At 48.7% G+C, this 23,597-nt stretch overlaps 5 protein-coding genes across 13 annotated transcripts; 4 read left to right on the top strand and 1 right to left on the bottom strand.

Moving 5' to 3' along the window:
- The first annotated feature begins 298 nt into the window (after positions 1–298).
- On the top strand, positions 299–2,966 carry LOC118517404 (alpha-(1,3)-fucosyltransferase C). Its single transcript, XM_036063478.1, has 3 exons — positions 299–572; positions 657–1,421; positions 1,482–2,966. Exons 1-3 carry the CDS (start codon positions 556–558, stop codon positions 1,918–1,920), a joined length of 1,221 nt encoding a protein of 406 aa, XP_035919371.1. The 5' UTR covers positions 299–555; the 3' UTR covers positions 1,921–2,966.
- A 1,079-nt stretch (positions 2,967–4,045) lies between these two features.
- LOC118517403 (protein stoned-A) lies at positions 4,046–9,665 on the top strand. 9 transcript variants are annotated; one of them, XM_036063468.1, is made up of 4 exons: positions 4,046–4,250; positions 4,918–5,125; positions 7,033–8,168; positions 8,252–9,665. In XM_036063468.1, the coding sequence occupies exons 3-4, from the start codon at positions 7,061–7,063 to the stop codon at positions 9,631–9,633; spliced, it is 2,490 nt and encodes an 829-aa protein (XP_035919361.1). In that variant the 5' UTR covers positions 4,046–4,250; positions 4,918–5,125; positions 7,033–7,060; the 3' UTR covers positions 9,634–9,665. The 9 variants fall into 9 exon arrangements, with proteins under 9 accessions (XP_035919361.1, XP_035919364.1, XP_035919362.1 ...); XM_036063471.1 differs by having other exon boundaries at positions 4,203–4,245; XM_036063469.1 differs by having other exon boundaries at positions 4,221–4,346.
- Positions 9,631–16,876, top strand: LOC118517401 (protein stoned-B). The gene is made up of 6 exons (XM_036063466.1): positions 9,631–11,881; positions 11,988–12,216; positions 12,295–13,053; positions 13,121–13,541; positions 13,610–14,002; positions 14,087–16,876. The coding sequence occupies exons 1-6, from the start codon at positions 9,662–9,664 to the stop codon at positions 14,226–14,228; spliced, it is 4,164 nt and encodes a 1,387-aa protein (XP_035919359.1). The 5' UTR covers positions 9,631–9,661; the 3' UTR covers positions 14,229–16,876.
- Positions 16,877–18,435: 1,559 nt separating this feature from the next.
- On the bottom strand, positions 18,436–19,242 carry LOC118517400. The gene is made up of 3 exons (XM_036063464.1): positions 19,052–19,242; positions 18,854–18,958; positions 18,436–18,781 (listed from the first exon to the last, which is right to left on the bottom strand). The coding sequence occupies exons 1-3, from the start codon at positions 19,085–19,087 to the stop codon at positions 18,506–18,508; spliced, it is 417 nt and encodes a 138-aa protein (XP_035919357.1). The 5' UTR covers positions 19,088–19,242; the 3' UTR covers positions 18,436–18,505.
- A 2,245-nt stretch (positions 19,243–21,487) lies between these two features.
- Positions 21,488–22,248, top strand: LOC118517399. Its single transcript, XM_036063463.1, has 3 exons — positions 21,488–21,630; positions 21,724–21,828; positions 21,907–22,248. The coding sequence occupies exons 1-3, from the start codon at positions 21,595–21,597 to the stop codon at positions 22,180–22,182; spliced, it is 417 nt and encodes a 138-aa protein (XP_035919356.1). The 5' UTR covers positions 21,488–21,594; the 3' UTR covers positions 22,183–22,248.
- The last annotated feature ends 1,349 nt before the right edge of the window (positions 22,249–23,597 follow it).

Below are 23,597 nucleotides of genomic sequence, written 5' to 3'. Positions count from 1 at the left end.
AAATCTTAAGTAGTTCCACCTCTACGTAGTTCCTTCCTTACGATACGGTTGTATCTGTAAAAATTTCCAAAGAAAAATATTTGTTTCCATCGTTCGATAGAAATCTTAAGCCTTGGCCATCAGTCAAATCTCATACAAAATTTCACAGAACCTTACAACGAAAAAACTGTACGATCATCGGTACAGTATCGTACAGCGTCGGTTAACGTTTTCTTCCGATGACTATACGGTCTCACCCATACACGCGCAGAATGCCCTCCCTTATATCTACTGTCACCCGGGAACGATACGTCACAGATCCAAACTTTAAAGTAAACAACGCATAATGCTATGTTAGCCGGTCAGCAGCGATACTGCATGAGCAATGGTGTTCAAGTGGTCTTTTTCTGTGCCTTATCAGCGCTGGGTTCGTTATCAGCAGCGAGGAAAGAAAGAGCCGAACCCGGCTGGTGCTTGATATCGATAGGGGCGCGATGTATCGACATGGGCCACCACTATTGATTCTGTGGCTTTATGCCGTTCTGGAAGTGTACGCCGTCCGTCTAGCTGCTCGCCATGGTTATGCTGTTGGAGTAAGTTCACTTTGCTAATCACCTTTCCGGGTTTCCCGTTCGAATATCTAACCCGTACGCTGTCTTAATCGTGTTGCGCACCAGCCGTAAGATGCCGGTAAGGCATGTGGTACTGCTCGGTGCTGCCGTGCTGGTGATATGCCTGTTCTTCATCTACGACAAATGCATGCTGGAAACGATCAACTCGTACAAGGTGCTGGAAGACCATAACCGTGCCCGGGCCGAGCGGATCGAGCAGGAAGTGGGGCGGACCGGTCGCACCCGCTACATACTGCTGTACACCAGCTTCTTCGAGGAGAAACGGTGGGGCCTGCAGGCGGAAACGCTCGGACCGGAGTTCTTTGCGATGAAGCACTGCCCGGTGACGGAGTGTGTGATGACGAGCTACCATCAGCTGCTGCCGTCCGTCACCGAGTACGATGCGGTCGTGTTTCACGTTGCGACGAGCTGGGATGGACCGCTGCCGACGGTGCGCAGCCCGCATCAGGTGTATGTGGCCGCGCTGATGGAGTCACCGGCCCACACCAAGCACATGCTCAGTTTGGACGGGCAGTACTTCAACTGGACGATGACGTACCGGCTGGATTCGGACGTGCTGTTCAACTATCTGGACGTGGTCGATCTGGAGAGTGGGGAAGTGATCAGTCCGGCCGTGTACCCGAGCTGGCGCAACGGGTTCCACGAGTTTAGCAATGCGACGCTGGTGGAGACGGTGTCCAGCACCAAGCACAAGATGGCGGCCCAGTTTGTATCGCACTGTGGGGCACTGTCTGGGCGTGATCGGCTGGTGAAGAAGATGCAATCGAGCGGGTTCGAGGTGGACGTGTATGGAACGTGTGGTCCTTTAACGTGAGCTTTCTCTGTCTCTATCTCATTCGAGCTTTACCATTACACCACTTACCTTTTTAGGTGTCCCCGTGGGAAACCGGAATGCGAAGAGATGCTGGACACGGTGTACTGGTTCTATCTGTCGTTTGAAAACTCACTCTGCGTCGACTACGTTACCGAGAAGCTGTACAACGCGCTCAAGCACAACATTGTGCCGGTCGTGTACGGTGGTGCCGATTACAATCGCTTCATGCCACCCGGTTCCTACATCGACGTACAGGACTATGGGACGGTGAACGAACTGGTAGACTACCTGCGCTACCTGGTAGACAACCCAACCGAGTACGTCCGGTACTTCTGGTGGAAGCAGTACTACACACTCGAGCACACCAACTCGTACTGCGATCTCTGCATGAAGCTGCACAGTGCCGATGCCCGGGAAAAGGTACAGTATTACCGTAATATTAAGAATTGGTGGTATGATGATGCATGCACGGCGAAGCCCAAGATTCAATTTTAAGCTCATTAAGGTTAGGGGATGGAAACATTCGATCGATGGTTGTGTTATAACTCTTCAAGCGATGGTTTAACGGATGAATAAGCTATAACTTTTGGCACCTGCTAACTGTCCAGAGTATTGAAGTACCCACCGGCCTTTCGTTATAGGGTTTACAGTATGAAAAGCTTTACTTAAAGATTCGAGCCAAAACTGTTAGAATATGCTTTAATTAATCCTCGCAATCATTGTGTGCCTTCGATAAATGTGGTGGATACGATAGCTAGGGAGGCGAAATACTCTCCTAACCAGTGAAGACGTTCGGCTCGTACCGGAATACCATTACCGGTTGAGATCTTAATCAGCTGCTTGTGTCAATTAATAAGCAAAAACTGGTGAAATGCATGACCTAACTTGCTTGATTTTAATATAACAATTTTTATCAACTTTACTAACTAGTTATACAAAAAGGCAATAGTTTTATGTAAAACTGACCAACTCCAGGGGGAATATAAACAAAGACTGCTATTACTTTGAAGAAAAAAAAAATCCTGACTATGAACCAAACGAGGTTTGTCTTCTGAAACCTGGATGGAAGATAATTAGGTGTAAAGTGATACAGTAATATACTTTCTACTTGATATATTTTTAACATTTTACTTAACACTAGGTTTACGGGCGTTTCTATAATACCTATCTTTACGTGTAATCTGACGGATTTTACCACACAGAATTATCTTATAGTATAAGAAATTTATAATACGTTTAAACATAATAATTTTGGGTATAAATTCTTTTGTCGGAGGTATAAATTTGATCTAAGTCCGTAATTAATTTTAAAACTAGGAATCCGTTAAATTGATGGGCCCCATAAACCTGGTGTTTAAAATTCTGTTGCTTTCCTCTTGAAACATCAGGGACAATTTCAATACTGGTTCTTCCATGCCCTTAAAGCACTCAAAACTAGATGAAAAAAGATTAAATATTAAACTACTAAAGATTTAAATAGAAATAGAAAATAACGAACATAATATCACAAAACGTTCAAATAAATAACACAATTAAATTTAAATTTAAATATTTACATTAAACATGAAAGATACTAAATAATACGTACCGCTTAAACCGTACAAGAGTGTTGGAGAAGTAAGATTGAAAGATACGGACAATGCTCGATAGCTGGACTGAGCCCATGTGAGCTGCAGTCCATCTAGCGAACCTCAAAATCAATTATGAAATGCCCGGCCTAACCACAGCCCCGGCTCGGTATGTTTGGCAAAGGATGAACACCTTGCCAGATCAGTGCCGTCAAACTCATGTTGGCTTGCGGGCGGAATCTATTGAATTCCATCCAGCATTCACCGTTCCTATTGTCCCCTTACTGTCAGATGGATGTCACACAATACGGAAGTGACACGGCAGGACCGAGGTTCAAATCCCATCTACGCATATATACTGACTATCCAGCAACGGGTAAAATCAAGTCACAGAAAGCCAGTAATGGCAGGCTCTCGAGACTTTTAGAGGTTGTAGTGCGAAGGGAATTCTATAACTCTACTACCATGTTATCGGAATATTCGAAATAGCTGTCTGAACCTTGTGGAGGTGTTATACTCGTGAGCAAAACGAGGTCAGCCTACGAATGGTCCTACAGGTACTTCGCCGTGTGTCCGTGTGCGTCCGCTTCCCTTTGTAAGTGTGTGCCCGCGCATACAGCGCTGATGCAGTACGGTGCTATGGGTAAGGGGAGGTGAAAAATTGCATGTTATGCAATCTGCCACCACGACGAGTCACTGGAAAGGATGCGAGGCACTCGTGGAAGCGTGACTGGCAGCAGCAGTGCGCCGACGCACACATCCCTTGTTCCAGTAGAATGAAGCTTGAATTGGTGAATCGATTACGGAGGCCAGAAGAATGGTAATAACACTTGATTTTTTTTTTCTTCTGTATGTTGCTGTTTGATGTACTTTGATAAAGAGTAGCAACTCTGATTTAGTTTTTCTTTTTAGCCCAACCAACGTAGTTTTGTGTGGATTTGTTTCTCAGCTGGAATTATGCTGACGACCTAGTGCCATCGCTATCGCGAACGGTATGGCGGTTGGAAATCGTTTCGACGTCATCAGCGCACATCAGTGACGGCACAGACCAATTGCCCGAACGCTGACACTAATCTGGTGCGCATGTGCACGCGGAAAAGTCGGAAAATTCGTACCACCGCACGAAACCTTTCCTCTCGTACTGAAAACTCACTGGAAACGGTCGTCGCGTCGAGCTGATGGTCGAGCTGCTATCGTCGGTCAGTACTCACCCGAAAGGCTTCCCGTGTGCGTGCCGCGTAGTATCAGCGAAGTAAGGTGTGCGACCAGAGCTAAAAGTTCTAAAACTAACAAACCGAAAGGGAATAGCGATAGGGAAACGATATATTCCGCTGGAATATGTTAAGTTCTGCCGTAGGTTTAACAAGAGGGGTTCTAACACATCCGATAACTTGAACGCGCCGTCAAACTGTCTTCAATCCACCTTTCGCGTGCGTTGCATGAAGAAAAATTCATCCTCCCACTCGAAGAAACACACACACACATACACGAACACACGTACGCCCAGATGTGCGCTGGCGCACATACACATGTACACTCACACAAACATTCGCCCAGTAACAGTGTACAGTAAAGCGGGCCTTGCTTCGTGCAGAAATAGGATGCCGAGAGTGCTGTCCACTTGGGTCGCATCAGAACAGACGAACAGGCCAAGAGCCAAGTGACGTTCTTGTCCCTGCCATCGTTCAGTGTAGGGGCGTGTGTTGCTGTACAGAGTAGCAAGGGTAACAGAGAGAGAGAGAGAGAGAGAGAGTCTGTAGAAAAAACTCAAGAACCTCTTCCTCAAGCTTGGTTAGCTGGCACAATCTAGCGAAACAATCGATAGTGTACGGGATAATACACTGTACGGGACTGGTTGTTCTGTGCATTATCCTCCGGGTGACTAATACGGATATCGGAATATCCTTCTTTTTTTTTTTGGTAGAAAATTTGATACGCAGGTTATGGAGACGTATGTGTAGTGCGTGTTTGTGCGATAGGAGCGATATATCCCGGGTAGTACTGGACGAACGGGTGTCTTGACCAGCGTCGACAACCTCGCCGAGATATCTCGACAGTGAAGTGAAACACACACCTTCAGTCAACACGCTTGTGACAAAGGCGTTCCTATGCTTTACCGTTCCAGAGGAGACGTAAGTAGACGGCCGCCTGGACGGGAATGGGGAATATATTTTTTGTTAAAACATCAAAAATAACAACGACTCTGGTGACACGGAGTCGTCCCTGCTTCAGACAACTCCTAGACGACAAAAAAAACTGATGTTACTTGTCGGAAACTTAATATCATTTCCGAGGAGAAGTTTTCGGTATGAAGTTGCCTAACATCCCGGGAGATAACGTCATCCTGCAACCACATCTGAGCTTTGAAAAATTCTCACCCTCCAGAACACACGGAACAAGCTGCGGATAATTAACGGTTGCTCATCCGCAGTCATTTTGCATTCACACGACGGCGCTGGCACTTTATGAGTTTGCTCTTACCGTGTGAAAAATGTGTCAAAATTTCCGGCAAAATCGATACCATGGCGTATCGAGCGCAATCGAACGTTGGGAGGATTGCCCAACAGCTTTCCCCAACCGTGGTCCTGCGGGGTTTCGCCAGCAGCCAAGATGTGTACATCACGTGAGAATATCTAGCGAGAACGTAATGGGAAAGGTGACTGAGGTGGTGACTGTTGGAGCGTTTGCGCGAATTGCGATGGAGCAAAACGGATAGGCCCGAGAGCTGGGGTCTGGTGAGATGTGGCCGTACCATCCAATATCCTATCCCGAGTACAAGCGGGGGTGTAGACAGGGGGCACGGATGCGGTGTTAGTCGATCAACCTACACCGAGAAACCAATCAACCGTATTAAGGCCGTAGGTCCTTGGTGATGGATGTACTGCTTCGTCTAATGTACGGACGGTCTCAATTAAGGTGCATAATTGAAGAATTCAGCTCTTCAGCTGCTGGCTATGTGTGTATAGTGAATATCAGACCGGTGAAAAATGTAGAAGACTACCCCCCCTTTGTCCTGCACTTTGGTGGTGATGGGTTGGTGGAATCCATTTTTGTCTTCATCTTATCAAGTATATCAAGGAAGTATCACCTGATGTGGATGAGGATAATGGGACTCTACCATTGAGTCACGTTGATCCGAAGGTCCAGAATCATATTCCATTCTTCTTTGCTCTCTGCAACCACACTAACACTCTCAGACACACTCCGACAGCACTGGTTTGGACCATCGGTAGACAAATAACATGTACGCACGCGTGTTCTTCCCCCATTCTACCGCTCGGCTCTTGTTTGCTGGCGGTATTACAGTTTTTCTTTCTGGTAGCCCGCTTCCTTGAAAGCTCAGAATCAGCTTTACCCGAAGTCCTCTCGTTAGTGACGGTGCGTGCAACGGTGGTGGTGATGTGTACCGTTCTCACTTCTTATTGGTCCCGGGGTCATCACGAGGACCTGTTTTTAGTTGACGGGAAGAGCAAAAAGGATATATAGATTTCCTGCCAGGATTCGCCTTCAAACTATCCGGTGGTGCACCGAGATGGGCGGATGTGAATGGTGCAGTTTTATTGGATGCAAATGAAGTAAGGTTAGGAGCTAATCGAATCCTGCCAGTGAGTCCTGCACGGAAGAAACGGTATTGTGCCAGTGGTGATGAGCGTACCGCACTGGTGGCCGGTTTTGCCGGACGAGAGCAGTTACATCAGCATGGAGAGCAGGGAAAAAAAGGATTCGCTTATTGGATAAAATACGTATGACCTTGAACAGTGTGCAGTCTTGAGAAACTGTGCCAGGTTTTCGGAGAATTATGTAATGTTTTCTAGATGTCAGCAGTGCCAAAAACACTGTAGGGTGTCGGAGTTGGGATAGCAACTTCCGTGTGTTTGAACAGCAGCTTTGTAGTGAGTGGAGTGTTGGACTTCGTTCGAAACGGCACAGATGTGTGATATCTTTATTTGATGCGAAATTGGGGTTTTTTTAAAGCTTAGCTTCAATATTATGTACTAATGAGTGCTAACATTCGATCTGCTCGCTTTCACATTTTCAGACGCTTCGATGTCTCGGTAGTTTAGATAATGCTTAAGCTACCCAAAGGACTGAAGAAGAAAAAGAAAGGCAAAAAATCGAAGAAAGATCAGGAACTGTTCACCGAAGAGGAGCTCGAGCAGTATCGCCGGGAGCACCAGAATCAGTCGGCGCTCAACTCGGCGGCACCATCGGACAGCGAGGACCAGCCGGGCGGTAGCGAAAAGTCCGAAAACGACGAGGAATGGTCCAAGTTTGCCGCCCTCACCAGTGGCATTGACTCGGTGCTAAAGAAAACCCAGGGTGATCTAGACCGCATCAAGAGCACCTCGTTCTTCCAGAAGCTTCCGACCAAGGTTGAGCAGGAGGCAAAGGAGCGCGAGGAACGGGAACGGCGCGAGCAGGAGGAACGCGAAAGGGCAGCCGAAGCGGAAAAGGCTAAGGAGGAACAGCGGGCAGCGGAGGAGCTAATAAACGCCGTCGTTGAGCTATCGGAATCGGAACCAAACTCCGAGGCGGAGGAAGATATCTTCGATACCGGGTACATCGATGCGATAGCCAGTGGTGAGCTACCGATCGCTTACGTCCCAGAGTCACCGGTACTTGAATCGTTCGAGGGTGAGGACCCGTTTGACACCTCGTACGCGGAAAAAGTTATCAAGGGCCCGGAAGTTTCGAAGCGGGGCAAGAAGATCGTTAATATCGGATCGGCTGTCGAGGTACTTACCGGACGGGTTGAGAGTGTTGGCACCGGTTCGACTAAAGTTAATAGACAGAGGCGTGGTATCCAGAACCTACTGCTAGCGAGTTTTGACGAGAGTGAGCAGCAGGGTCGGCACGAAGGTGAGCCAAGATTTGGGGCGGAAGGTAAATCTTCGGAACAGCCAGCTGCAGTAGAGGAACCGGCTGCATTTAGCTTGTTGGATGATTCGGCCGATCTACCGGCGGACGTTTCGATCGATCTAAGTGTATCGCTACATCTGACACTTCAAAAGCAACGACAAGAGCAGCAACAAGAGCAGATTGAAGCTCGCCAGGAGGCTGCAGACGCTAGTGCTGCACCGGCAGTCGATCTAGACGAGTTTGACGACCTTAAGAAACGCACACCTGTCCTCGCTGGAGGTGACGACTTTGAGCTACTGATCGGAGAAGCTGCTGGTAAGTAGTTTTACAGTACAGCAGCTATTTGGTTTCATGAATTCATTACACTTCTTCTTTTTTTTTCTTTTCTGTGTGATTAGGTTCTAAAGATCGAACCAAGGCTGCAAGCAACACTAATCTACCGGTACTTGATTTAGACGAGTTCGAAGACGCTCCCGTAGACGATCCGTTCGATACCGGGTTCGTTGAACGAATACTGCCAGCCACCGCAGTTGAAGACGACGAGTTTGATCCCCGGGCCGAAGAACCGGAAGTACCCGAGGACGACTTTGACTTTGATCCACGCGCTGCCGAGCGGGACGAGAAGCGTCCCAGCACGCCGGATCTCTTCTCTGTCGATCAACATAGTTCGCTGCAGGTTTCGGTCGCCGGGTCGGGTACGCTTACCAAGGATTTGCTGTCTGGTAGCAGTTCGGATCTAGCCGGTATCTCACACGCACCACTTGAGTGTACGGCGGGAGGTATTCCAGCAGCATCTGCATCCTCCAAAGCGGATCCATTTGATACCTCGGACGTTGAGTTTATTGTTGCGCCGGGTAAGACTGAGCTAAAGTTTCTAGAGGAGGAACTGCTCACGGATCGTGGCAGTGGTTTGAGCCACTCGCTCAGTGATCCGGATTTTGATCCCCGTGGTGAAACCGAGGAAGAGGCTCGCACAGCCCAAGAGGAGCAACGTACGGAGGAAGATTTTCAATCACTAGCACAACGCAAATCATCACTTAGTTTGCACATCGGCAACGGAGGTACGGTAGGAGGTAGTGCTAACCGTAGCAAGTCGGTAGTATTTGCCGTACCAACACCGGACCTACTGAAGCTCGACGGCGAACAATCAATTGCGAAGAAACCACTAACGCCATACTACAACCGTGAACCATCGCTACCGGACGTAGAGGCCGATCCGTTCGACACTTCGTTTGTGCCGTCGGTGGCACCGACACAGCTTGAACTAAGCTTGCTAGAGCAGGAGTTAAACAGTGCGTCTCTACACCACAGTCTATCTGATCCGGAGTTTGATCCGCGTGCCGACTCGTTCCCAGCAGCAGCAGCAGCAGCACCTGCCGCTCGTTCGGATCTGCTCGGCGTGAGCGAGGAAGAACATCTGCAGAAGGTGCTAACTCCTGCACGTGGCGGGGTAGAAGTTGAGGCGGATCCTTTCGACACATCGATCGCAGTTAATTTGCAGCCAGGTCGGGCCGAGTTAAAGTTACTCGAGGACGAGCTCATACCGCCGGTGGCCAAGGAGAGTAGTGTAGTTTCGGATATCTTGTCGGACGGTGCGCCGGAACCTAGTTCCGTGTTTGTGAAGGTATTAACACCGCAGGCCAGCAACAGTTCACTCGATCTGGGTATTGGTGGTGCTGAGCCGGAGGACATCGATCCGTTTGATACGTCGTTTGTGCCGAGCCTGGGTCCGGGACGGGCTGAAATTAAGCTTCTCGAGAGTGAGCTTATTGATCAGTAGGTGCGTGTGCTTAACTTTCTAAACGAAAATGGCGAACCCTTTCTTAATGGATGATGAGGCGTTGGGAGGCAACGACCCAACGCCGAACCCGTTCCTTTTCGGGGACGATGGTCCAGCGGGTGGTGAAGAGTCGGACAATCCGTTTCTCGCGCAAGGTGGAGGTAGCAATCCGTTTGCGGACTTTGGTGGTGGAGGCGATGAGGAAATGCCGATGGCCGTCACCTCGGCGATGGATCTGTTCGGTGTTGGTGATCCAGTGGTAGTGACGTCCGGTGCACAACTATTTCTCGCTAGCGATCATGTAATGACGTCTACGGCGGCACCCACTGGTGTAGCTGTGGGCCTTCCGGATCCAGCGCTAGGGTCAGCCGTAGGTGCGCCAAATGGTGGCGCAAATGCTAACTTCTTCCACACCACAATCAACGAGGAGGATGATCTGATTATCCCGAAACCGACGCACCTGCACCTAGGATCGAACACTACGGCCGCCCTGATGGATCCGGACGGTGCGGCAGCGCTGTATTCGAGCGAGGACGAACTATCGCGCGGTGGTCCCAGACCCCACAAACCTGTTCCACCCCGTCCGATACCACCTTCGACCGCCACTCAACAGCTGATCAGTTCGATCGCTGACCAGCTCGATCAGACCAGCACCAATCTGTTGCAGAAAATCCCAGTTACCCGTACACCGAGCCCAGTGTCGATGCGTGACCTTCACTCGCCGAGTCCCACGCCGGGAGATTTTGGAGATTTGATGACGGGCAGCACCGGGGACCCAGTATCCTCCGCCACCGGTGACAATCCGTTTGCGGATGAACCAGCTGCGGGAGATACTATAGCGCCGGTGCAGAAACCACCTCGCCCAAGGCCTCCTCCACCAAGACCAGCTCCCCCGAAAAGTTCGTTGGCATCGTCTCCGGTCAATCCACCACCTGCTGCTGCTGCTGCAACAGCTCAAGAACCGGACCTGTTCGATCTGTTCGGTACGGGTCCCGCACCGAAACCGGCCGCGCCTCCCAAGCCACCTGCACCGAAAACGAAGGAAGACATTCTGTCACTGTTCTCCCAGCCAGCACAACCGACCACGGCTGCAATGGCACCGAGGCCCTCGAAACCGGACCTGCTAAGTGATGATCTGGACGATCTGCTTGGGGGTATGCCGGCGGCAGCCGGAACCGGATCGGAGGCAGCATTCGTCCCGAACTTGGCGGAGAATTTGGCTACCGTTGTGCAACCGTTGGCGACCGTACCGACGGTAGTGCCAGCACCAGTTGCTCCAGTTCCACCACCGAAACCTCCGCCACCGGCCGTCGTACAGCAGCAGCTACAACAAAAACAACAGCCCCTTCCACAGGAAGTTCCACACCAGGAGGAACCACTGCCGGAGGAACCTCTGCAGGAAGACCATTCCGCACCGGAAAGTTTCATCGAACCGTCGCCTGAGATTGTGCTGGAGGTTGCACCGGCATCGGATCCGAGCGATGCCATGCGTTCGGAGGTATCGTCCGAGTACAGCCCGACTGGGTCGAATATTACGTCCGGCAATATACCTAGCTCGGTGTCGGGCAGTATCGTTAATCTGCCGACGCTCGACCGTGCACCGATCGGCGGTATCGAGATGGAGATGGACACGGCTCCGGAAGACGCGATTGCGCCAGCCGAACCAATCGAGCCAATCGATTACAACCATGTGGAGCAACCTCACACGACGCTGTTCGAAGCGCCGGCCAGCGCTGCGACACAATACTACGGTGAGACGCTGCAGGATCAGCTGATAGGCGGTACGAACGGTAGTGCCACGGTAAATCCGTTCGCAATGGTAGACGATGAGGAACCGGCGATGGTCGCACCATCCGTTGACAGTGGATTAGCCTACGCTAATGAGCTGTTTGGGGCGACCAATTTGGCGAACAATAACAACACGATGGTCTCGCATCACCCGCCAGAACCGGATGCGTTCGATTCGTTCGCGGCCAAGTTCGAGGGCAAACAGACTGGCGTTAGTGGTGGTGTCGGTGGACTAACAACTGGTGCGACGGGACGCCCGGAGAACATCTTCCTAGACGACGGTGACCTCGGTGGAGGAGGTGGTCATGCTGCCGAGCTGGACGCTTTCGGTGGTGATGCTTGGGGTACAGGAGCACCGGGTGGAATGGGTGGGTTCGACGATGCGAAGGGTGATGGGTTCGGTAACGACGATGGTTTCGATGATCCTTTCCTGAGCATGCAGGCACCGCCTGCTCCGGAGGTAAGTTGAGCATTGCGTCTGTTCTACAGTTAGGCTTAGTTTGTCTGGCGAACACTCGCTGTCTTGATGGCCTTCAAATTTGTTTAATGTGCACTTCATCCTACAGGGCACACCCTTCGGAAGATCGCACTCGCGCGATTCGGACGAAGGCCGTGAGTTTAATGTGGTAATTCGGCCGAAAGAAGGCGTGGAGACACAATACTCGGCTCTAGCGCTAGCACCACCACCCAAGAGCCCACAGACGGCTTCCATCTACTCTGGTGACTCTTCGCCGCGGGTGAATCCGTTCGAGCGCAGCGATGAAGGTGAACCCATTCCCGTGAGCATGCCGGATAGTAAGTACAACGAAGTCTCTCCTTGGTTTGATTTGAATGAGTGCGAGCTTGAATTTCTCTCCACCCCATCTTAAACAGAACCGCAGCTGGAGCGTACCGATTCGCAGGAAACACCCCCGACGCCATTGTTTGACGAGGATGTGTCGCAACCGTTGGAAGATTTCCCGCGCGTCATCTACCACGGCGACGGGTGGGAGATGCAGCTGCGCCAACCGAACAAGAAAAAGATCACCGGACAACGGTTCTGGAAGAAGATCTTCATCCGGTTGGTGTATCAGGGTGATAGTCCGGTGCTCCAGCTGTTGAACGCGGCAACGGATAAGGAACCGTTCCAGGAGCTACCGCTGCAGGCGTGCTACTCGGTGTCGGAGATCGGTGCCCAGCAGTACGACAACTTTGGCAAGATCTTCACGATCAAGCTGCAGTATGTGTTCTACAAGGAGCGACCGGGCGTGAGACCGGGCCAGGTGACCAAGGCGGAACGGTTGACGAACAAGCTGAGCCAGTTTGCGGCGTACGCTATCCAGGGCGATTATCAGGGCGTGAAAGAGCTGGGCAGTGATCTGAAAAAGCTTGGACTGCCGGTTGAGCATGCGCCCCAGATATCGCAGCTGTTTAAGCTGGGCTCGATGAACTACGAGGATATGAAGCAGTTCTCGGTATGCATTGAGGAGGCACTGTTCAAGATGAATGTGCATCGGGATCGGGCACTCACGTACAAGACTGAGGAGGTGCAGGTGACGGCGGTGGACGAGCTGTACGTCGAGCAGGACGCTGAAGGGCACGTGATGAAGCAAATCGCACGTGTCCGATTGTTCTTCCTCGCCTTCCTCACGGGTAGGTGGAATAAGGGTGGGATTGGTTGCTTCAGGAAAGCTAATGCTCTGTTCCTCAAACCTTCCAGGCATGCCCGACATTGAGCTGGGCGTGAACGATCTGTGGCGTCAGGGTAAGGAGGTGGTCGGCCGCCATGACATCATACCGGTGGTGACGGAAGAGTGGATTCGGCTGGAGGGTGTCGAGTTTCATACCTGCGTCCAGCAGGACGAGTACGAGCGTAGCCGCACGATCAAGTTTAAGCCACCGGATGCGTGCTACATCGAGCTGATGCGGTTCCGTATCCGACCGCCCAAGAACCGTGAGCTGCCACTGCAGCTGAAGGCGACGTGGTGTGTGACGGGCAACAAGGTGGAGTTGCGTGCGGATGTTCTCGTGCCCGGGTTTGCATCCCGCAAGCTGGGCCAGATACCGTGCGAAGATGTCTCGATACGTTTCCCTATTCCCGAGTGCTGGATCTATCTGTTTCGCGTAGAGAAACATTTTAGGTAGGACTAAGCGTCCGGTTTTAGGCAATGCGTTGCAAACATTTAACGAGTTGCTTTTGCTCCCCTAGATATGGTTCGGTGAAATCGGCCCATCGGCGTACGGGCAAGATTAAGGGCATCGAGCGCATTCTGGGCACGGTCGATACGCTGCAGGAGTCGCTGATCGAGGTAACGTCCGGGCAGGCAAAGTATGAGCATCACCATCGTGCGATTGTGTGGCGATGTCCGCGGCTGCCGAAGGAAGGCCAGGGTGCCTACACAACGCATCAGCTTGTCTGCCGGATGGCACTGACCAGCTTTGACCAGATCCCGGAACAGCTGGCACCGTACGCGTACGTAGAGTTTACGATGCCGGCGACGCAAGCCTCTCACACGACGGTGCGCTCAGTCAGCGTGCAGGACTCAGAGAGTGACGAACCGCCGGAGAAGTATGTGCGCTATCTCGCTCGTCATGAGTACCGGTGAGTACCAGTTGCCTCTAGACCTTACCTAACCGTATCTAACCTGTTTGTTTTTTTTCCTGTCCCATTTTTTTCATGGCGTAGTGTTGGCATTGAACATACTACCGGTGAGTCGTTAAATCCTTACCTAGCAGCGACCACCGTTACGAAGCAACCGATCCAGGAAGAACAACCGATGGCAACCACACCGATCGCACCGAGTGATTCTGACTCCGATTCCAACTAAAAAAAAAAACCATCGCTGACCAGTTCGTGGATGTTAAATACTCACTATACTGAATACTCACACAACCAACAAACAGACACGCAGAGTCAGGATTCTACGCTACTATTACGTATTGATACATGCACATGTGCATACGGATGCATGCATTACATATAATACCATAGAGGGAACTTATAGCTGTTATTGAATTATATTAGTTGGACAATAAAAAAAACGACACAGACACACACACACACAGAAAGAGAACTGGATGAGATAAGAGAGGGACGAGATAAAAAGACAGGGAGAGAGATGACACTGTTTCTCCCTGGTGTCTGTATCTACCAGCACAGCGCGACCGGCTTGTTAAGCTTAACTAACACACACAAAACCGGGATTTAAGTTGCTATGTACCCTGTTTCGGTTTCGTTCAACCATGTGAAGCGTCTTACGACATTGCCCTTCGTTTGCTAGATTGAAAGCTTCCTTTCCTCGGTTTGGTCTAACAAGATCGGTCCAGCACGGTACGGTAGTAACAGACGAGAAACAATTGTGCAGTCAGCAGCAATACTTAGCTTTTACAGCCGAATGACCGAAACGCACGTTGTATCGTTAGTGTTTGTGTGCCAGGTGTCTACGTGAAAGCGCGTTGCAGAGTAAGATATTAATTAGGGGACTAGGGCACATAATCTATCCAAAAACACACACACGTATCTACACACGAACAGTCTTGTGCTCGAGTGTTGGTGGTGGCGATATATAGCAATTTTGTTTAAATCAGGCTCCCTTAAGCTTATCCGTTAAATGCTTACAGCCACCATGGGTAGGTGTGTTGGTTACTATCACCCTTCAGCTGCTGTGTCAAGACGTTGCACCTGCACACCCCATTACGCCAATTGCCCGGTGAGCATCTCACTGTACATACAACTATACAAGCTTTCTTTGTGTGGCGGTAACCAATCCAGTACTTGCGACGGTGATGATTATACATATAACTTCAAGCTACCTTAAGTATAGTATTATATCGCTTCCTCTAGCTGTACTGCTTACCCACGACCAAATGGCCAAGGCCCAGATAATTAGGAAATTAGTTATGGGGAAGCACCGGAACCGGATGTCGAGGTTTACACGTGTGATCGCTTCCCAATTTGTCATTCCCATCGTTACGCGGCAGTTTATTTGGAGCATACGTTAGACGTGTTTACGTATTCCTATGAACTGGTTTCAATCGGTCCGGGCTAGTCGGTATAGTGCTTTCGTTAGGTTCGTATGGTAACATATCATTAGACATTCCAATGGCAGCCATTACCGTTCAATGGTTCTCTCGTCCGGGTACGTTCCTTATTTACTAGTGCGAGCAGATAAAGCTCCCTAATATTTTTTTTTGCTAGTTTATGTGATTTGATCTTCATTTATCTTCTCGCATCCCGACCTTCCTGCCTACGTTGCTTTACCCACGATAACAAGAGTTTTTAAAAGAACGCAAACTTTAAACCAAGAATTATATACCACGGTTAAGTCGTTGTTTGTTGATTGTGAATGAGACTATGTTATAATTTGCGATGTTAGGATGCACAGACACACACACACCCGAAAGGGTACGTAAAATTGTTGAAACACGTGTTTGGTGGAAAAATGGCGCTGAAACTAGAGTGATTGCATACATAATAGACACATATGGTTCACACCATTACACTTACCCTGATTGAAACAAAAAGAAAACAGAACGAAACGTAGCAAATATAAACCAACTATAGTAACTAAACATAGAAAAGCAAAAACCCCTCCCAAAAAAAAAAGCAAAGAAACAAAAGCAAAACCCTATATACGTGTAACATGGTTGATTAATGTAGACATTGCTATTGCTAGCCGGTGAAAGGTAACAAAAAATCGAAATACGAAAAGTGAAAGTGAGAAACGAAAAACTAAACATTTCTCCCTACCCCGGTGAATGAAAAAAAAAAAAACTATAAAGACATAAAAATATAAAGAAACGATATAAAAAAGGAAAGGAGACAAAAAAAAAACACAGCTAATAATATCGCGCAATAAAGATATTTCGCTCGAAAACGGCTGGTAGAAGAAAATCAAGCAAGAGGAAAAAAACACAGACGGACGAGATGCGAAAATAATATACATATATACATAGATATATTATATATATAAATGAGAACAAAAAAGGCAAAACTAGATATATATACATGAAAGATATATACATCACCTATTGGGCGAGTTTACAACACTATTCGTACGGGTGGCGATGCGCAGCTGGAAGGATGTATGAGGGATGTGGATTGATTGAATGATTCAAACTTCAAATCATTTGGCCATTTGGGTTGGCTTTGAACGATCTATACCGGGCGGGGGCGGGAGAAGGAATAGGACAGATACATAGCAAGAGTATAAATGATCTGCAGGCAGTTAAAACTACTTAAAGTAGCTCTATTCAACTCATTAAAAAACAGACACACACAAATAACAGTTCAGTATTCCCTGCAGTGTACGGATGGTGGTCGTTAGGCCGCTCGCCACCGTACCTGGTACCGGACCAGGTTAATATTATACACCCAAAACACGATCAGCAAAAACCCGATAAGATGATAACATGTATGCGTCAGATAGCAGGTAAAGAAAATAATCGATACAGGCAAAAAAGGGCATTATGTCGGGGAAAAAAACGGGGGTGGCAACACTCACGGCACAGCAACAAAGTGAAGAAACAAAAAACTATTCATATATACATATAGCCAACCCCTTTCGAGAGATCGAAAGATCAAAAAGGCAGAAGAATCATAGCAAACAATATTGTGTGACAAGTGACCCTCTCCCCCCCAAAACGTTGTGAAAATTGGAAAACTATATGAATACGGAAAATGCAGCACCATCCCGGTTCCCGGCTCTCGCATATATATATACACACACACAGACAGAATCCAAATTGTTTCAATGAGCACGTGGTGGACACGTGACCCGTAATACGTGTGGTAGGAGCACGGATGGATGGATGATGGATGTGTAAGATGGAAAAGAAAACAAAAACCCAATAACTTAAATAAACTCAAAGTGTTATACATACTATGCAGCAGCGTGATGCAGATTTTCTCGGTGTACATTTTCGGGCTCGATGTTTGCATATCCCGTAGTTGATTCCCGCATTCAATAAAGGTACGTTGTGTCCGATTAAATCCGGTGGTTCGATTTTCGATTTTGCATATATTTGGGCGGTATGGGGACGCTGCCCAAGTCGGTCAGCAGGAACGTGTTGCGGGTAGGAGAGTTCCGCCCCGAGCGGAATGGCCTCCGTGGTCCGGTGGCCGAGCCGTCAACGGCGCCGGTCTCCATACGGCACAGGAACGGTGTTCGAATCCCATTCGGACCGCGCCTCCCCGTACGCAGGGCTGTGACTACCTTGTTACGGGTAAAATCCTGTCACAGAAATTGAAGGGTGAGACCTTTCGAAGTTGTACTGCCACCGAAGAAGGAGAAGAAGAGTGCGGAATGGCAGTTGAGCCTCCTCTAATTAGAAGGAAACAACCGAATTTCCCTCGCCGACGAGGCCCCGACTGGCCGCTTCTTCCGCTCCTAGGTTGATCCGCCACGGAGACTCAGACAACGGCAGTGATGACTCGAGGTCGGAAACAACCAACAAGACACGAAGAAGATTCTCCCAGTGAGCCTGTGGCCATTTATGGTAAAAGTAATGGAATGGACAAAACATACAACAAGCATTATCAGAGTTGTTCTTACTAGGCTTAGAATTGATCGCTCACCTTCTTCCTCCTTGGCACTAAAACCTCGAGAGGTCTCTCGGCCTGTCGTTTCTGGATTTCTGTGACATAATTTTACTAAAGCCAAAGCCCAAATCAGGATGGGCAGTAGTTGATTAAGTGTCCAGCGCGGGAAGTACCGAGAAGAACCGAACGACGCCGTAAGCATGTTGATACCGTTGTCCGTGTTTGGTTCAAGGAGCGAAGAGGGTACACTAGCTAGAACCAAGAGGTGAGGTAAGGTAAAGCCTGTTCCAGCTCCTACGATCAGCTTGGCTGCAGCATCTGGGTAGCGAAGTCGTTCCAGATACGGGCACCGAACTGGACCACCAGATGAAGGACATAGAGTCCCCTTTGCACATGCGACAATCACCCAACGGAAGCCTGCATCCTCTACCTGTATTCTTTCACACGATCTGTTCGGATGTCTATGACTCTTCCCCTTCCCAAAACAAACTTACTGAAAAGCTAATTAGCTTCCTGGTATGCTTTATTTCCTATTCTGTGTGAAATCAACCAAAGCGATACGTTTTATTCGGCGTGGGCACGCATTGCCGGATTCTTTTTACGGAAACGGCGCATGGCAATATGCACTACCACGTACGGGCGTGGTGGACCGTCCAGGCGGTGTGCAATCTCTACCTTGTAGATTTGGCCGGTGTACCGCTTCTTGATTACCATAGTGTTGGCCAGTCTGATGTCTTTCGGTAACAACCGTCCGGTATAATTTGCAAGTACAACATCTCGGAGTCGGAGAGTCCCTATCTGCAGCACCTGGTCGCCCACCGCCAAACGATGCTCTGGAAGCTGGAAGACAAAGGTTTATCACCACATGAGACCATGAGACCGTTGAGATACGCGCTCTTTGCCTTAACTTACCATCGATCGGCTATAAGCAATATGCTCCGTGTAGCTAATTACGCCCATGGGGTCCAATCCAGCATAAGCTTCCAAGCTGCGCTCTTCCGACGATTCCGCGCACCCCTAGATAGTTTGGGCCGGTAAACGGATAAAATATGTTAAAAATACACAGTAAAATCGAAAACAACCAGAAAGTCTCACAACCATGAAGCTTACCTTCGGGTAACGTGCATATACGCGAAGTTTCGACATTGCGTTTTACTAGTTTTAATTAGCTTTTAATAGAAGCGCGTCTTCAAGCGTTCAAACTACGTGCAACTGAGCGGTTCGACGAATTTTTCCAGAGCCTGGTTCACACAGGTATTTGGCGGCTTTCCAAATGACGTTTCGCATGACAGTTGCCTGGACGCGCATTTACACCTCCTTGCTGAACACACACTGTGCGGGGGCTGTGCACTATATCTGTGCTTGTGTTGGTGGGTCCGCAATACCCAAGCGTGCGGGAGTGAGCGAGAGCGAGGTACACAGTTTGCTATGCGTGGACCGCTTAACGGCGATTGAAAACAATCTTTGATTCCGTTTGTGCCGTCCCAGGATTATGTGAAAAGAACAATCAAAACGTGATGCAAAAGTTGCACAAAACTCACGCGTGAATTGATTTCTATTAATTAAATAAGATTTAGCAGCAAATCTTCTCTGTAGCTTATTTAATCATTTATTCCATCCGCTAGGATTGTTAGCGCTTTTCTTATTGTCGTCTGTCGGAGGTGCAGTGATCGGAGGAGACAATACACATTTCGGACTAATATAAGACTCCACAAACTCACAATATATGTTTCACAGCAGACAGTTGTTTATTACCTCACCCTCACTTGCTGTTCATAAAAGCTCTGTTTTTTCTATTTTCTCTCTCTCTCTCTCTCTCTCTCTCTCTCTGTCTCTCTCTCTTCTTCATTTACCTTAAAGCCAGGGCGATCAGCAAAAAAGATTTCGGTCAAAAGGGGGGGGGGGGGGCGACTCACCCGCGTTGCTTACAGCACTTCATGCTATCTCTCTCTCTTCACCCGGAAAAAGTGACAGAGAGGGCTAGAGAGAAGCGAAAACTGGCTGAGAAACTGGCTGGATAAGGCGAAATCTTTTTGACATGAGGTTTTCGCAAACCCTCCTCCCCCCCCCCCTTCCCCTTCCTCCCTTCATATGTATCCCCTTGTAACCAAATCATAATGCTTTCTCGCTCTATCTAATTAACAAGTAAACCTACCAAAGCTTTATCCGAACCTTAAAGCAAGGCTACATGACGCGAGATGCCAAATAGATTTCGCAAAAAGGGGGAGGTAATGCGAAATGTATTCGTCAAAAAGTTTTCGCCTCCTCGAGCTCAAATCTCGGAAAGATTTCGCTTCTCTCTAGCCCTCTCTAGTCCTCTAGCCCTCTCTGTCACTTTCCATGCGTTGCCATTGTAGATATCAGTTGAAGAGAGAGATAGCATGAACTGCTCTAAACAACGCGGGTAGGTGAACCGAGATGATTTTGACGGAAACATTTCGCAAATACCCCCCCCCCCCCCCCCCCCTTTTAACGAAATCTTTTTGACATCTCGCATCATGTAGCCTGGTTTTTATAGGACTATTTCACTGCACTGAGCTCGGTACTTCAGTCACACATACCACCTCTCGGAAATGTGATATTTTAGCTAAATTTGCGCATTCTACGTTGTTCAGCAAAATTTTTTACAGGATAAAAATTGACGCCAATTACCTGTGGACGATTAATACACATCGCAATTTCCACCATACCATAGCACCATCTATCGTCTGGAATCACAATCACGTCCGATAATTTTCGATCACTGATGTTCGCATAACTCGACCGGCAAGCAATCGATGAAGGCAAAACGAATACAATGAGAATCTGCTGATCCTGGAAGCGTTTAAAGCTAAGCAGTAGATCGAACCATCCACTATTGTGGAAGAAGCATTAACGATTAATTTTGAAATACCATCCATCGACCGGAACACATGGTAGTCAGATGGGTGCAATATCCGGGCAATATAGTGGACGGGGTAAAAAATCCCGCTTTTGTGCCTACAGGTAGCGTGGTTTTGTTATACCTGGCCTTTTTTGCTTTAATGTGCTACTCAAATACATAAGTTGTCGTTGGTACACCACATCTAGCTGGTCCCACCAAATGCACAACATTATCTTGGCGTTATGAATGTTTGAGCAGCGAGAAGGAAGCATGTCCCCGGTAACCGTACGTTGCTTTACGTTTTGAGTTGCCTTAAGCAATCCAATTTTCGTCATTAATTACAATAAAGTTAAAAAAAATGTCTTCTTATATGACGCATGTATAAAAACCGCCATAACTTATCGATAGACCTGATAAATCAATTTGAATTTCCGTATGATGACATGACCTGGCGTTTATTGACAAGTTTTTAATTAAAATAAATTAAATTAATTTAAGTGTGAGTTTTATGCAATTTTTGCATCACGTTTTGATTATCCGTTAGCGGGTTTGGCGGACCCACCAACACAAGCACATATACGATGCATCACCAGCAGCAGGGTATGTTCAACTAGAAAGTGTACATGCGCATCTAGCTAACTGTCATTCGAAGCGAAGTTGTCATTTGGGAAGCCACCAAATACCTCTGGCTCTGGAGAATTGTCAATTTGCATTCGCCCCCATTTGCACGTACTTTAAACGCTTGGAGACGCGACTTCTATTAAAACCGATTAAAAACTATTACAACTCAATGTCGAAACTGCGCGTATATGCACGTTACCCGAAGGTAAGCTTCGTGGTTGTGAGGCTTTCCGGTTGTTTTCGATTTTACTGTGTATTTTTAACATATTTTATCCGTTTACCCGCCCTAACTATCTAGGTGCGCGCGGAACCGTCGGAACAGCGCAGCATGGAAGCTTATGCTGGGTTGAAACCGATGGGCATTATCTGCGAAACGGAGCACGTTGCTTATAGCCGCTCGATGGTAAGTTAGGGCAAAGAGCGTGTATCTCAATTGGTCAGTAAGCTTAGCGCATGTGGTGATAAACCTTTTGCCTTCCAGCTTCCGGACTATCATTTGGCGGCGGGCGACCTTGTACTTCAGATGGGGATTATCAGCTTCCGACATGTTAAACAGGTAAACCGTACCAGACTGTCGTTGTTCGAAGACATCAGACATGCCAGGACGATGATAATCAAGAAGCGGTACACCGGCCGTATCTGCGAGGTAGAGATTGCACACCGCCTGGACGGTACACCACGCCCGTACGTGGATCTGCTCATTTCCTTGCGCCGTTTCCGTAAAGCAAAGCCGGCCATGCCTGCCCACGCCGAATAAAACGTATCGCTTTGGTTGATTTCACACCGATTTAGAAATAAAGCATATCGGAGTACTAATTAGATATTCAGTATGTTTGTTTTGGGAAGGGGAAGAGTCATAGACATCCGAGAACAGATCGTGTGAAAGAATGCAGGTAGCGGATGCAGGCTTCCGGTGGGTGATAGTCGCATGTGCAAAGGGGACTCTATGTCCTTCATCTATGCTTCTCGAACGATTTCGCTACCCAGATGCTGCAGCCAAGCTGATCGTAGGAGCTGGAACAAGCTTAACCTTACCTCACCTCTTGGTTCTAGCTGTTGTACCTTCTTCGCTGCCTGAAGCAAACACGGACGTCGGTACCAACATGCTTACGGCGTCGTTCGGATCTTTTTACATGTTACATGGTATAACAAATGTGTGTATGACTTTACAATTGTAAAACTATTGTGCATTGAATTTATTTCTTTCGGGTACAGGTTGCTGATGCGTAAAAATCGAATGAAGCCGCTTCATGCTGTTGTTTGACGGGTTGGCAGGTGCCTCGGTCTGTAGTTTATCCCAAGCAATCGGTAGGGAAGTGGCGGACGGTAATGTCGACTCCACAGAAGCTGCAAGGTGGAGGACTGGATCTGTCGAGATGGTAGGTGACCGATGCGAAGCGGGGAAAGGACTCTTGAGATGTGGCTGGAATCGGGATCGCCCGAGGGTAGAGAGGGCTAGGTTGCGTCAGGTGGTGTTCCAGTGTTCCCGAGCGACTATTGCATTAGTGAAGCGGATGACGTCATCAAGCGGATGTGGGTGGCTTTAGAGAGGCCGTGTTCGAGGGTGGTAAGAACACTGGCACTGTCGGTGAAGATAACGTTCAGAATCGATCGGATCGAAGTTCTTCGGCAGCGGCAAGTCGGGTGGCTAAAAAGATAGATAGGTGTGGTTAGGGAGCTTGATGGTGCAGTTGTCGAGGCTGGAACGGATCGTAAGGTGTGTAAAGGTGGTATTGGTGATGTAGCTGCTTTTTCCCAGTCTTTGGCAGGAGTGAGATGGTACCAGGGTCGTATTCCCCCGCGGGTGGATTGGATGATCGGAGGAAGCTGGGGGTGGGTGAGTTGTTGCCGGTCGGTGTTAGCTCTGGTTATGAGGACAGTTCCGTCGATTCCTTTCTCAAGGATCCGAGCTGCAGCTGCGACGAGTCTATTGGTGAGATAATGGAAGCTGAAATGGAAGAAAACCGCGCAGAGGAGAGAAACAATCGGGCAGGTGACAAATGCACCAGTGGCGTAGCGGATGGCTGTATGGTAGACGGGTGCTACTCTCTTCTCGAAGGTTGCTCGCTCGCTCGGGTAGGAGGCAGGCGTTGATGATGCGGTTTTGGGTTGAGCGGGAGGCTCGAGCATTGCCGGTTCCGACCATCCGGAACAGGTTCAACCGGTTGTCTG

The sequence above is a fragment of the Anopheles stephensi genome, chromosome X (genome assembly GCF_013141755.1).
Source record: "Anopheles stephensi strain Indian chromosome X, UCI_ANSTEP_V1.0, whole genome shotgun sequence".
Taxonomy (NCBI): Eukaryota; Metazoa; Arthropoda; class Insecta; order Diptera; family Culicidae; genus Anopheles; species Anopheles stephensi.
Note: the sequence above shows the minus strand (reverse complement) of the source record. Positions and strands in the feature narration are given on the sequence as shown.

Coding starts and splice junctions, on each gene's coding strand:
- LOC118517404 (XM_036063478.1), top strand. Junction 1,422..1,481: donor GGAACGTGTGGTCCTTTAAC/GTGAGCTTTCTC, acceptor TTACCTTTTTAG/GTGTCCCCGTGGGAAACCGG.
- LOC118517403 (XM_036063468.1), top strand. CDS start 7,061: ATGCTTAAGCTACCCAAAGGACTGAAGAAGAAAAAGAAAGGCAAAAAA. Junction 8,169..8,251: donor ACTGATCGGAGAAGCTGCTG/GTAAGTAGTTTT, acceptor CTGTGTGATTAG/GTTCTAAAGATCGAACCAAG.
- LOC118517401 (XM_036063466.1), top strand. CDS start 9,662: ATGGCGAACCCTTTCTTAATGGATGATGAGGCGTTGGGAGGCAACGAC. Junction 13,054..13,120: donor CTTCCTCGCCTTCCTCACGG/GTAGGTGGAATA, acceptor CAAACCTTCCAG/GCATGCCCGACATTGAGCTG. Junction 14,003..14,086: donor CTCGCTCGTCATGAGTACCG/GTGAGTACCAGT, acceptor TTCATGGCGTAG/TGTTGGCATTGAACATACTA.
- LOC118517400 (XM_036063464.1), bottom strand. CDS start 19,087: ATGTCGAAACTTCGCGTATATGCACGTTACCCGAAG. Junction 18,959..19,051: donor TATATGCACGTTACCCGAAG/GTAAGCTTCATG, acceptor CAAACTATCTAG/GGGTGCGCGGAATCGTCGGA. Junction 18,782..18,853: donor TTGCTTATAGCCGATCGATG/GTAAGTTAAGGC, acceptor TTTGTCTTCCAG/CTTCCAGAGCATCGTTTGGC.
- LOC118517399 (XM_036063463.1), top strand. CDS start 21,595: ATGTCGAAACTGCGCGTATATGCACGTTACCCGAAG. Junction 21,631..21,723: donor TATATGCACGTTACCCGAAG/GTAAGCTTCGTG, acceptor CTAACTATCTAG/GTGCGCGCGGAACCGTCGGA. Junction 21,829..21,906: donor TTGCTTATAGCCGCTCGATG/GTAAGTTAGGGC, acceptor TTTGCCTTCCAG/CTTCCGGACTATCATTTGGC.